At 45.7% G+C, this 14,485-nt stretch overlaps 1 protein-coding gene across 1 annotated transcript; it reads left to right on the forward strand.

Moving 5' to 3' along the window:
- Positions 1–297: 297 nt before the first annotated feature.
- On the forward strand, positions 298–13,586 carry LOC120036927 (CD209 antigen-like protein E; the record flags this gene model as incomplete). The annotated part of the gene is made up of 3 exons (XM_038983219.1): positions 298–370; positions 12,730–12,819; positions 13,075–13,586. Coding segments are annotated over 3 exons (654 nt in total), but the record flags the coding sequence as incomplete, so codon positions are not given.
- Between the last annotated feature and the right edge of the window lie 899 nt (positions 13,587–14,485).

Consider the following 14,485-nt stretch of genomic DNA (forward strand, 5'->3'; position numbering starts at 1 on the left):
TAGTGTCGTACTATTGGTTAGACAGTTTCCCCTTTAATGAGGTTGACAGTTAAAACTGTCTCTGACATTAGACTGAGTCACACAGAGGCTCCAGCTGTGCAGCGAACAGACACAAACCTACAACTGAGATAACAGCAGACGTTACAACAGTAGAAGTTACAACAGTAGAAGTTACAAAAGTAGAAGTTACAACAGTAGAAGTTACAACAGTATAAGTTGCGAGAGTAGAAATTGCAAGAGTAGAAGTTACGAGATTAGAAGATACGATTTGAAGACGAAGAACCTAATTGAATAAAGACCATAGATATTGATGATCATATATACGCAAACGAGTCCCACAAGAAGGATGGAGTTGGTGATCAACATTCAGGTAACAGCCGGTGCTCATTTTGGGTGCCTAAACTCCACCATATGTTAAGGCCAATAAATTCTATAAGAGCTGAAATAAACAGCATAGACCAGCATCAATTTCAAGATGATCCATGTTGGTCAGTGCTGGTCCGATACCGGTCTAGAGGGTTATGTTGGTCAGTGCTGGTCCGATACCGGTCTAGAGGGTTATGCTGGCCGACCAGGCTTCATAGTGTTTTTGTTGTTGACCAGTCTTTGCTGTATTTTGGACACCGGTGACCAGTTTCAAGTCACAATATACTGGCTTGCAAAGTGACATTTAATTCCTTTTCCTAATCCACTCCAGCCAGAGTTGATTCCCAAAATCTGTGTTCAGAATGACTGCCAGTGTTAGAAATGATGAAAGAATGAGACTATCTGAACCAGGCATCCCCAACTGGTGGCCCAAGGGCTGAATTTGGACCATGGGTGGTTTTATTTGGCCGCTCAAGTTTTCTGGGGCATTCTCATTTTCAGGAAATCAGCTCCAAGTGATTTTAATTTTGGAAATCTGTTACCAAGTATTCCCACGCAAAATAGATAGTCACGTGATCATATATAAATATAAGCACATTTCGAAATTATTATGTTTTAGTGAAATATTATGTATGTTTGGGCTTCTTGTTGTCAATTTGCAGTCTACAAATAATGTTGTATTATGTTCTGACCCCCCGACCATCCGCTCGAGGACAAATCGTCCCGCGGCTGGATCTAGAGTATGATCCCTGACCTAAACCATCTAAACTGGAAAAACCATGTCACTAACGGCTGCAATATGTTCTACTAACAGATTGGATTAGTTGAAAGGACCTGAAAGGTATTGGTAACACTAGGTGGAGCCAGCAGATCTGTCGGTTGGAGGCCTTTACACTGGTGATCGTGACCTCACTTCCTCATTCTATTGAAACAACTATTCCTGAGAAGAGATAGGGAGGAGGGGTTTGAAGGGGAGTCAGACATCTGTGGAGGCAGAGATTAAGAAAAAAAGGAAGCTTGAGGAGAGCCACATAGTTTCCATCGGCAGTTCTGAGGTAGAGAGAAGAAGGGCAAGATAAGTCGCGAGGGGAGGAGGCGGTGAGGAGGAGCATAAAGTGATTCTGAAGTGTAGGGAGGAAGGGGGAGTTGAGGCGATTCATTTCCACCACGTTACGTAGGGACTGAGATGTACGGGGATGGGAGGGGGGGGGTCACCTTCATAAAGCAAGGACTTCCCTACAGGATGCTACGCAGAGGTTTTGATCAGTGCTGGAGAGGTTGGATAGAAATGGCCAAGTGATGGAAAATCTGAAAGAAATGAAAGTACAGGTTTGCCTGAATGATGGCAGAGGGACCAGGATTGATGAAGCCACAGAGAAAGAGTCTGCCTTGGATCTCACTCTGGTATCTAGTGCGATGGCAGGAATCTGTGAGTGGGAGGTATGGGAGGAGTCGACAGTAGGGAGTGATCAATGCCCCATAGTATGCACAGTAGGTCGGAGTGGAGGAGGAGGAGTCAGTGGACGGAGTAGACAGGTGGGTATCTGGAAGGGCAAAGTGGGATCAGTTTTAGGACCTGAGTGAGAAAGGTGATGGCTCGGTGGGATATGAGAGAGGATGTGGATAGTATGAATAACTGGGCGAGAACGGCGTTAGTGGCGTTAGTGGAGGCAGCTACTGGGGCGATACCTAAGAGTTCAGGGAGGAGGAGGAGGAGTAAAGCAGTCCCGTGGTGGACAGAGGAGTGATAAACAGTATAAACAGGCCCAGGCCCTGGTGAGGAGAACTATCCATCAGTCTGATTCAGTATAAACAGGCCCTGGAGAGGAGAACTATCCATCAGTCTGATTCAGTATAAACAGGCCCTGGAGAGGAGAATTATCTGTCAGTCTGATTCAGTATAAACAGGCCCTGGTGAGGAGAACTATCTGTCAGTCTGATTCAGTATAAACAGGCCCAGGCCCTGGAGAGGAGAACTATCCATCAGTCTGATTCAGTATAAACAGGCCCTGTAGAGGAGAACTATCCATCAGTCTGATTCAGTATAAACAGGCCCTGTAGAGGAGAACTATCCATCAGTCTGATTCAGTATAAACAGGCCCTGGAGAGGAGAACTATCCATCAGTCTGATTCAGTATAAACAGGCCCTGTAGAGGAGAACTATCCATCAGTCTGATTCAGTATAAACAGGCCCTGTAGAGGAGAACTATCCATCAGTCTGATTCAGTATAAACAGGCCCTGGTGAGGAGAACTATCTGTCAGTCTGATTCAGTATAAACAGGCCCTGTAGAGGAGAACTATCCATCAGTCTGATTCAGTATAAACAGGCCCAGGCCCTGGAGAGGAGAACTATCCATCAGTCTGATTCAGTATAAACAGGCCCTGTAGAGGAGAACTATCCATCAGTCTGATTCAGTATAAACAGGCCCTGTAGAGGAGAACTATCCATCAGTCTGATTCAGTATAAACAGGCCCTGGAGAGGAGAACTATCCATCAGTCTGATTCAGTATAAACAGGCCCTGGTGAGGAGAACTATCTGTCAGTCTGATTCAGTATAAACAGGCCCTGTAGAGGAGAACTATCCATCAGTCTGATTCAGTATAAACAGGCCCTAGTGAGGAGAACTATCCATCAGTCTGATTCAGTATAAACAGGCCCTGGTGAGGAGAACTATCTGTCAGTCTGATTCAGTATAAACAGGCCCTGGAGAGGAGAACTTTCCATCAGTCTGATTCAGTATAAACAGGCCCTGGTGAGGAGAACTATCTGTCAGTCTGATTCAGTATAAACAGGCCCAGGCCCTGTAGAGGAGAACTATCCATCAGTCTGATTCAGTATAAACAGGCCCTGTAGAGGAGAACTATCCATCAGTCTGATTCAGTAAAAACAGGCCCTGTAGAGGAGAACTATCCATCAGTCTGATTCAGTATAAACAGGCCCTGTAGAGGAGAACTATCCATCAGTCTGATTCAGTATAAACAGGCCCTGGTGAGGAGAACTATCTGTCAGTCTGATTCAGTATAAACAGGCCCTGTAGAGGAGAACTATCCATCAGTCTGATTCAGTATAAACAGGCCCTAATGAGGAGAACTATCCATCAGTATGATTCAGTATAAACAGGCCCTGGTGAGGAGAACTATCTGTCAGTCTGATTCAGTATAAACAGGCCCTGGAGAGGAGAACTATCTGTCAGTCTGATTCAGTATAAACAGGCCCTGATGAGGAGAACTATCCATCAGTCTGATTCAGTATAAACAGGCCCTGGTGAGGAGAACTATCTGTCACTCTGACTCAGTATAAACAGGCCCAGGCCCTGGAGAGGAGAACTATCCATCAGTCTGATTCAGTATAAACAGGCCCTGGAGAGGAGAACTATCTGTCAGTCTGATTCAGTATAAACAGGCACTGGTGAGGAGAACTATCCATCAGTCTGATTCAGTATAAACAGGCCCTGGTGAGGAGAACTATCTGTCAGTCTGATTCAGTATAAACAGGCCCTGGTGAGGAGAACTATCTGTCAGTCTGATTCAGTATAAACAGGCACTGGTGAGGAGAACTATCCATCAGTCTGATTCAGTATAAACAGGCCCTGGTGAGGAGAACGATCTGTCAGTCTGATTCAGTATAAACAGGCCCTGGTGAGGAGAACTATCCATCAGTCTGATTCAGTATAAACAGGCCCTGGTGAGGAGAACTATCCATCAGTCTGATTCAGTATAAACAGGCCCTGGTGAGGAGAACTATCTGTCAGTCTGACTCAGTATAAACAGGCCCAGGCCCTGGTGAGGAGAACAATCTGTCATTCTGATTCAGTATAAACAGGCCCTGGTGAGGAGAACTATCTGTCAGTCTGATTCAGTATAAACAGGCCCTGGTGAGGAGAACTATCTGTCAGTCTGATTCAGTATAAACTGGCCCTGGTGAGGAGAACTATCTGTCAGTCTGATTCAGTATAAACAGGCCCTGGAGAGGAGAACTATCCATCAGTCTGATTCAGTATAAACAGGCCCTGGTGAGGAGAACTATCTGTCAGTCTGATTCAGTATAAACAGGCCCTGTAGAGGAGAACTATCCATCAGTCTGATTCAGTATAAACAGGCCCTAGTGAGGAGAACTATCCATCAGTCTGATTCAGTATAAACAGGCCCTGGTGAGGAGAACTATCCATCAGTCTGATTCAGTATAAACAGGCCCTGGTGAGGAGAACTATCTGTCAGTCTGATTCAGTATAAACAGGCCCAGGCCCTGGTGAGGAGAACTATCCATCAGTCTGATTCAGTATAAACAGGCCCTGGTGAGGAGAACAATCTGTCAGTCTGATTCAGTATAAACAGGCCCTGGAGAGGATAACTATCCATCAGTCTGATTCAGTATAAACAGGCACTGATGAGGAGAACTATCTGTCAGTCTGATTCAGTATAAACAGGCCCTGGTGAGGAGAACTATCTATCAGTCTGATTCAGTATAAACAGGCCCTGGTGAGGAGAACTATCTGTCAGTCTGATTCAGTATAAACAGGCCCAGGCCCTGGAGAGGAGAACTATCCATCAGTCTGATTCAGTATAAACAGGCCCTGTAGAGGAGAACTATCCATCAGTCTGATTCAGTATAAACAGGCCCTGTAGAGGAGAACTATCCATCAGTCTGATTCAGTATAAACAGGCCCTGGAGAGGAGAACTATCCATCAGTCTGATTCAGTATAAACAGGCCCTGTAGAGGAGAACTATCCATCAGTCTGATTCAGTATAAACAGGCCCTGTAGAGGAGAACTATCCATCAGTCTGATTCAGTATAAACAGGCCCTGGTGAGGAGAACTATCTGTCAGTCTGATTCAGTATAAACAGGCCCTGTAGAGGAGAACTATCCATCAGTCTGATTCAGTATAAACAGGCCCTAGTGAGGAGAACTATCCATCAGTCTGATTCAGTATAAACAGGCCCTGGTGAGGAGAACTATCTGTCAGTCTGATTCAGTATAAACAGTCCCCTGCTGAGGAGAACTATCTGTCAGTCTGATTCAGTATAAACAGGCCCTGGAGAGGAGAACTTTCCATCAGTCTGATTCAGTATAAACAGGCCCTGGTGAGGAGAACTATCTGTCAGTCTGATTCAGTATAAACAGGCCCAGGCCCTGTAGAGGAGAACTATCCATCAGTCTGATTCAGTATAAACAGGCCCTGTAGAGGAGAACTATCCATCAGTCTGATTCAGTATAAACAGGCCCTGTAGAGGAGAACTATCCATCAGTCTGATTCAGTATAAACAGGCCCTGTAGAGGAGAACTATCCATCAGTCTGATTCAGTATAAACAGGCCCTAGTGAGGAGAACTATCCATCAGTCTGATTCAGTATAAACAGGCCCTGGTGAGGAGAACTATCTGTCAGTCTGATTCAGTATAAACAGGCCCTGTAGAGGAGAACTATCCATCAGTCTGATTCAGTATAAACAGGCCCTGTAGAGGAGAACTATCCATCAGTCTGATTCAGTATAAACAGGCCCTGGTGAGGAGAACTATCTGTCAGTCTGATTCAGTATAAACAGGCCCTGGAGAGGAGAACTATCTGTCAGTCTGATTCAGTATAAACAGGCCCTGGAGAGGAGAACTATCCATCAGTCTGATTCAGTATAAACAGGCCCTGGTGAGGAGAACTATCTGTCACTCTGACTCAGTATAAACAGGCCCAGGCCCTGGAGAGGAGAACTATCCATCAGTCTGATTCAGTATAAACAGGCCCTGGAGAGGAGAACTATCTGTAAATCTGATTCAGTATAAACAGGCCCTGGAGAGGAGAACTATCCATCAGTCTGATTCAGTATAAACAGGCCCTGGTGAGGAGAACTATCTGTCAGTCTCATTCAGTATAAACAGGCACTGGTGAGGAGAACTATCTGTCAGTCTGATTCAGTATAAACAGGCACTGGTGAGGAGAACTATCCATCAGTCTGATTCAGTATAAACAGGCCCTGGTGAGGAGAACGATCTGTCAGTCTGATTCAGTATAAACAGGCCCTGGTGAGGAGAACTATCCATCAGTCTGATTCAGTATAAACAGGCCCTGGTGAGGAGAACTATCCATCAGTCTGATTCAGTATAAACAGGCCCTGGTGAGGAGAACTTTCCATCAGTCTGATTCAGTATAAACAGGCCCTGGTGAGGAGATCTTTCTGTCAGTCTGATTCAGTATAAACAGGCCCTGGTGAGGAAAACTATCCATCAGTCTGTTTCAGTATAAACAGGCCCTGATGAGGAGAACTATCCATCAGTCTGATTCAGTATAAACAGGCCCTGGTGAGGAGAACTATCCGTCAGTCTGATTCAGTATAAACAGGCCCTGGTGAGGAGAACTATCTGTCAGTCTGACTCAGTATAAACAGGCCCAGGCCCTGGTGAGGAGAACAATCTGTCATTCTGATTCAGTATAAACAGGCCCTGGTGAGGAGAACTATCTGTCAGTCTGATTCAGTATAAACAGGCCCTGGTGAGGAGAACTATCCATCAGTCTGATTCAGTATAAACAGGCCCTGGAGAGGAGAACTATCCATCAGTCTGATTCAGTATAAACAGGCCCTGGTGAGGAGAAAAATCTGTCAGTCTGATTCAGTATAAACAGGCCCTGGAGAGGAGAACTATCTGTCAGTCTGATTCAGTATAAACAGGCCCAGGCCCTGTAGAGGAGAACTATCCATCAGTCTGATTCAGTATAAACAGGCCCTGTAGAGGAGAACTATCCATCAGTCTGATTCAGTATAAACAGGCCCTGTAGAGGAGAACTATCCATCAGTCTGATTCAGTATAAACAGGCCCTGTAGAGGAGAACTATCCATCAGTCTGATTCAGTATAAACAGGCCCTAGTGAGGAGAACTATCCATCAGTCTGATTCAGTATAAACAGGCCCTGGTGAGGAGAACTATCTGTCAGTCTGATTCAGTATAAACAGGCCCTGTAGAGGAGAACTATCCATCAGTCTGATTCAGTATAAACAGGCCCTAATGAGGAGAACTATCCATCAGTCTGATTCAGTATAAACAGGCCCTGGTGAGGAGAACTATCCATCAGTCTGATTCAGTATAAACAGGCCCTGGTGAGGAGAACTATCTGTCACTCTGACTCAGTATAAACAGGCCCAGGCCCTGGAGAGGAGAACTATCCATCAGTCTGATTCAGTATAAACAGGCCCTGGTGAGGAGAACTATCTGTAAATCTGATTCAGTATAAACAGGCCCTGGTGAGGAGAACTATCTGTCAGTCTGATTCAGTATAAACAGGCACTGGTGAGGAGAACTATCCATCAGTCTGATTCAGTATAAACAGGCCCTGGTGAGGAGAACGATCTGTCAGTCTGATTCAGTATAAACAGGCCCTGGTGAGGAGAACTATCCATCAGTCTGATTCAGTATAAACAGGCCCTGGTGAGGAGAACTATCCATCAGTCTGATTCAGTATAAACAGGCCCTGGTGAGGAGAACTTTCCATCAGTCTGATTCAGTATAAACAGGCCCTGGTGAGGAGATCTTTCTGTCAGTCTGATTCAGTATAAACAGGCCCTGGTGAGGAAAACTATCCATCAGTCTGTTTCAGTATAAACAGGCCCTGATGAGGAGAACTATCCATCAGTCTGATTCAGTATAAACAGGCCCTGGTGAGGAGAACTATCCGTCAGTCTGATTCAGTATAAACAGGCCCTGGTGAGGAGAACTATCTGTCAGTCTGACTCAGTATAAACAGGCCCAGGCCCTGGTGAGGAGAACAATCCATCAGTCTGATTCAGTATAAACTGGCCCTGGTGAGGAGAACTATCCATCAGTCTGATTCAGTATAAACAGGCCCTGGAGAGGAGAACTATCCATCAGTCTGATTCAGTATAAACAGGCCCTGGTGAGGAGAACTATCCATCAGTCTGATTCAGTATAAACAGGCCCTGGTGAGGAGAACCATCCGTCAGTCTGATTCAGTATAAACAGGCCCTGGTGAGGAGAACTATCCATCAGTCTGATTCAGTATAAACAGGCCCTGGAGAGGAGAACTATCCATCAGTCTGATTCAGTATAAACAGGCCCTGGAGAGGAGAACTATCCATCAGTCTGATTCAGTATAAACAGGCCCTGGAGAGGAGAACTATCTGTCAGTCTGACTCAGTATAAACAGGCCCAGGCCCTGGTGAGGAGAACAATCTGTCATTCTGATTCAGTATAAACAGGCCCTGGTGAGGAGAACTATCTGTCAGTCTGATTCAGTATAAACAGGCCCTGGTGAGGAGAACTATCTGTCAGTCTGATTCAGTATAAACAGGCCCTGGTGAGGAGAACTATCTGTCAGTCTGATTCAGTATAAACAGGCCCTGGTGAGGAGAACTATCTGTCAGTCTGATTCAGTATAAACAGGCCCTGGTGAGGAGAACTATCCATCAGTCTGATTCAGTATAAACAGGCCCTGGTGAGGAGAACTATCCATCAGTCTGATTCAGTATAAACAGGCCCTGGAGAGGAGAACTATCCATCAGTCTGATTCAGTATAAACAGGCCCTGGTGAGGAGAACTATCCATCAGTCTGATTCAGTATTAACAGGCCCTGGAGAGGAGAACTATCTGTCAGTCTGATTCAGTATAAACAGGCCCTGGTGAGGAGAACTATCCATCAGTCTGATTCAGTATAAACAGGCCCTGGAGAGGAGAACTATCCATCAGTCTGATTCAGTATAAACAGGCCCTGGAGAGGAGAACTATCCATCAGTCTGATTCAGTATAAACAGGCCCTGGAGAGGAGAACTATCCATCAGTCTGATTCAGTATAAACAGGCCCTGGCGAGGAGAACTATCTGTCAGTCTGATTCAGTATAAACAGGCCCTGGTGAGGAGAACTATCTGTCAGTCTGATTCAGTATAAACAGGCCCAGGCCCTGGTGAGGAGAACAATCTGTCATTCTGATTCAGTATAAACAGGCCCTGGTGAGGAGAACAATCTGTCAGTCTGATTCAGTATAAACAGGCCCTGGTGAGGAGAACTATCTGTCAGTCTGATTCAGTATAAACAGGCCCTGGTGAGGAGAACCATCTGTCAGTCTGATTCAGTATAAACAGGCCCTGGAGAGGAGAACTATCCATCAGTCTGATTCAGTATAAACAGGCCCTTGAGAGGAGAACTCTCCATCAGTCTGATTCAGTATAAACAGGCCCTGGTGAGGAGAACTATCTGTCAGTCTGATTCAGTATGAACAGGCCCTGGTGAGGAGAACTATCCATCAGTCTGATTCAGTATAAACAGGCCCTGGTGAGGAGAACTATCCATCATTCTGATTCAGTATAAACAGGCCCTGGTGAGGAGAACTATCCATCAGTCAGATTCAGTATAAACAGGCCCTGGCGAGGAGAACTATCTGTCAGTCTGATTCAGTATAAACAGGCCCTGGAGAGGAGAACTATCCATCAGTCTGATTCAGTATAAACAGGCCCTGGTGAGGAGAACTATCCATCAGTCTGATTCAGTATAAACAGGCCCTGGTGAGGAGAACTATCCATCAGTCTGATTCAGTATAAACAGGCCCTGGTGAGGAGAACTATCTGTCAGTCTGATTCAGTATAAACAGGCCCTGGAGAGGAGAACTATCCATCAGTCTGATTCAGTATAAACAGGCCCTGGTGAGGAGAACTATCCATCAGTCTGATTCAGTATAAACAGGCCCTGGTGAGGAGAACTATCCATCAGTCTGATTCAGTATAAACAGGCCCTGGTGAGGAGAACTATCCATCAGTCTGATTCAGTATAAACAGGCCCTGGTGAGGAGAACTATCCATCAGTCTGATTCAGTATAAACAGGCCCTGGTGAGGAGAACTATCCATCAGTCTGATTCAGTATAAACAGGCCCTGGAGAGGAGAACTATCCATCAGTCTGATTCAGTATAAACAGGCCCTGGTGAGGAGAACTATCCATCAGTCTGATTCAGTATAAACAGGCCCTGGTGAGGAGAACTATCCACCAGTCTGATTCAGTATAAACAGGCCCTGGAGAGGAGAACTATCCATCAGTCTGATTCAGTATAAACAGGCCCTGGAGAGGAGAACTATCCATCAGTCTGATTCAGTATAAACAGGCCCTGGCGAGGAGAACTATCAGTCAGTCTGATTCAGTATAAACAGGCCCTGGTGAGGAGAACTATCTGTCAGTCTGATTCAGTATAAACAGGCCCAGGCCCTGGTGAGGAGAACAATCTGTCATTCTGATTCAGTATAAACAGGCCCTGGTGAGGAGAACAATCTGTCAGTCTGATTCAGTATAAACAGGCCCTGGTGAGGAGAACTATCTGTCAGTCTGATTCAGTATAAACAGGCCCTGGTGAGGAGAACCATCTGTCAGTCTGATTCAGTATAAACAGGCCCTGGAGAGGAGAACTATCCATCAGTCTGATTCAGTATAAACAGGCCCTTGAGAGGAGAACTCTCCATCAGTCTGATTCAGTATAAACAGGCCCTGGTGAGGAGAACTATCTGTCAGTCTGATTCAGTATGAACAGGCCCTGGTGAGGAGAACTATCCATCAGTCTGATTCAGTATAAACAGGCCCTGGTGAGGAGAACTATCCATCATTCTGATTCAGTATAAACAGGCCCTGGTGAGGAGAACTATCCATCAGTCAGATTCAGTATAAACAGGCCCTGGCGAGGAGAACTATCTGTCAGTCTGATTCAGTATAAACAGGCCCTGGAGAGGAGAACTATCCATCAGTCTGATTCAGTATAAACAGGCCCTGGTGAGGAGAACTATCCATCAGTCTGATTCAGTATAAACAGGCCCTGGTGAGGAGAACTATCCATCAGTCTGATTCAGTATAAACAGGCCCTGGTGAGGAGAACTATCTGTCAGTCTGATTCAGTATAAACAGGCCCTGGAGAGGAGAACTATCCATCAGTCTGATTCAGTATAAACAGGCCCTGGTGAGGAGAACTATCCATCAGTCTGATTCAGTATAAACAGGCCCTGGTGAGGAGAACTATCCATCAGTCTGATTCAGTATAAACAGGCCCTGGTGAGGAGAACTATCCATCAGTCTGATTCAGTATAAACAGGCCCTGGTGAGGAGAACTATCCATCAGTCTGATTCAGTATAAACAGGCCCTGGTGAGGAGAACTATCCATCAGTCTGATTCAGTATAAACAGGCCCTGGAGAGGAGAACTATCCATCAGTCTGATTCAGTATAAACAGGCCCTGGTGAGGAGAACTATCCATCAGTCTGATTCAGTATAAACAGGCCCTGGTGAGGAGAACTATCCACCAGTCTGATTCAGTATAAACAGGCCCTGGTGAGGAGAACTATCCATCAGTCTGATTCAGTATAAACAGGCCCTGGTGAGGAGAACTAGAGGTATACCTATAGAATAATAGAGGTACCAATCAGGAAGAAAGGGAAGGATCCAACGAGGCCAACAAGCTATCGGCCAATAGCTTTAAGGATTAGCCCCATTTTATCAATCTTTACCTAAAATGACATACCCAAATCTAACTGCCTGTAGCTCAGGCCCTGAAGCAAGATATGCATATTCTTAGTACCATTTGAAAGGAAACACTTTGAAGTTTATGGAAATGTGAAAGGAATGTAGTAGAATATAACACAATAGATCTGGTAAAAGGTAATACAAAGAAAAAAACAACTGCTCTTTTTTTTTTTTTTTTTGCCATTATCTTTGAAATGCAAGAGAAAGGCCATAATGTATTATTCCAGCCCAGGTGCAATTTCAATTTTGGCCACTAGATGGCATCAGTGTATGTGCAAAGTGTTAGACTGATCCAATGAACGATTGCATTTATGTTCAAAATGTTGTATCAAGACTTCCCAAATGTGCCTAATTTGTTTATTAATAACTTTTCATGTACAAAACTTTGTACTCTCCTTTAAAAATAGCATGGTATTCTTTCACTGTAATAGCTACTGTAAATTGGACAGTGTAGTTAGATTAACGAAAAATTAAACCTTCTGCCAATATCAGATATGTCTCTGTCCTGGGAAATGTTCTTGTTATTTACTACCTCATGACAATCGTATTAGCCTTCGTTAGCTCAACCATCCCGTGGAAGGGACACCGATTCCGTTAACATCACACAACGAAGGCTGGTCACCAGCAAAAACAAAATGAAGGCTGGTCACCTGCAAAAACACAACAAAGGCTGGTCACCTGCCTATGCTGGTCTATGCTGTTTTTTCGGCAGGGGCTGCAACTCACGCAGTAGAACAGGTACCGGAATTCAGTTGTTGTGTTGTGGCCCAAGTCAAGCTTGTGTATTTTACTCAGTGCTTGAAAGAGCAACTACACAAATAAACACAAATACCTGATACAGTTCTTATGATGATAATTTGTGCTTCAGTGTGGAAGAGACGTTTCCTAGCTGCTACAGTGTGTCTGGGGCTGCTGTGTGTTCTCCTACTGGCTGGGATCATAGGCCTGTTACTCTACCGTGAGTTTGATATGTTCTCACTCAAACATTCTAAATAATCTGTGGTGTAATGAACAATGATTGGGGTCAATTCCATTTTCATTTCAGTCAAATCAGAAAGTAAACCAAATTCCAAATGTTCCTCATTGAAAAGCATTGAAGAGAATTGGAATTGGAATTCCAGTGTACTTCCTGAATTGACTGGAATTTAAATGGAATTGACCCCAACCCTGGTAATGTCTGATTAACTTGGTCGTTGATCGTATTATTTCACAGAGAGAAACCTATTGAACAACCTGACTGCAGAGAGAGACCAGCTACAGACCAGCTACAACAACTTGACCAAAGAGAGAGACCAGCTACAGACCTCTAATAAATATGCCACATGTCCCCAAGACTGGAAGAAGTCTTGCTGCAGTTGTTACTACATCTCCCCTGATGAGAAAACGTGGGACGACAGCAGAAAGGACTGTCAGGAGAGAGAAGCAAACCTGGTGATCATCGACAGCAGAGAGGAACAGACTTTAATCAAAGCTTTCAATAGAAGAGCCTGGTTTGGTCTGACTGACATAGAAGTTGAGGGAACCTGGAGATGGGTGGACGGCACACCACTGAACACAAGTTACTGGAAGAAAGGGGAGCCAAATGATTTGCAAGGAGAAGACTGCGCTTTGGTTGACAACACTCAAAAGGACCCAGTAGTGGCTTGGAATGATGTGCCATGTAACCACAAAAATGGTTGGATCTGTGAAAGGCAGGTGTGTTAAGTCTATCAATGACAGGTTGAGGTTGGGAAGAGCTTGGGGGAGCTGGGGTTGGGGAGGGTTGGGGATGGGGAGGGTTGGGAAGAGATTGGGGAGGGCTGGGGTCGGGAAGAGATTGGGGAGGGTTGGGGTTGGGAAGAGATTGGGGAGGGTTGTAGTTGGGAAGAGATTGGGGAGGGTTGGGGTTGGGAAGACCTTGGGGATGGGGAGGGTTGGGAAGACCTTGTGGAGGGTTGGGGTTGGGAAGAGATTGGGGAGGGTTGGGGTTGGGAAGACCTTGGGGAGGGTTGGGGTTGGGAAGAGATTGGGGAGGGTTGGGGTTGGGAAGACCTTGGGGAGGGTTGGGGTTGGGAAGAGATTGGGGAAGGTTGGGGTTGGGAAGACCTTGGGGATGGGGAGTGTTAGGAAGAGCTTGGGGAGGGCTGGGTTTGGGAAGAGCTTGGGGAGGGCTTGGGTTGGGGCAGGCTGGGTCGGTGGATAAGGGCTATAAAGGGCCAGTGCAGCAAACCTGACCAACTGATCTAATTGATCAGTTCATTGTTTGCTGGAAATCCAAAAACATGAAATGCCTGCGGCACTCCAGGACCAGGGTTACCTACCTCTGGGGTGTAGGGTGGGGTTGAGATCCAGGGGGTTGAGTGGTGATGATGGCTGGGGGAAGACTGGGTTGAGATCCAGGGGGTTGAGTGGTGATGATGGCTGGGGGAAGGCTGGGTTGAGATCCAGGGGGTTGAGTGGTGATGATGGCTGGGGGAAGGCTGGGTTGAGATCCAGGGGGTTGAGTGGTGATGATGGCTGGGGGAAGGCTGGGTTGAGATCCAGGGGGTTGAGTGGTGATGATGGCTGGGGTGAAGACTGGGTTGAGATCCAGGGGGTTGAGTGGTGATGATGACTGGGGGAAGGCTGGGGGAAGGCTAAGGGTT

Source organism: Salvelinus namaycush, unplaced genomic scaffold (assembly GCF_016432855.1).
Source record: "Salvelinus namaycush isolate Seneca unplaced genomic scaffold, SaNama_1.0 Scaffold1528, whole genome shotgun sequence".
NCBI classification, from domain to species: domain Eukaryota; kingdom Metazoa; phylum Chordata; class Actinopteri; order Salmoniformes; family Salmonidae; genus Salvelinus; species Salvelinus namaycush.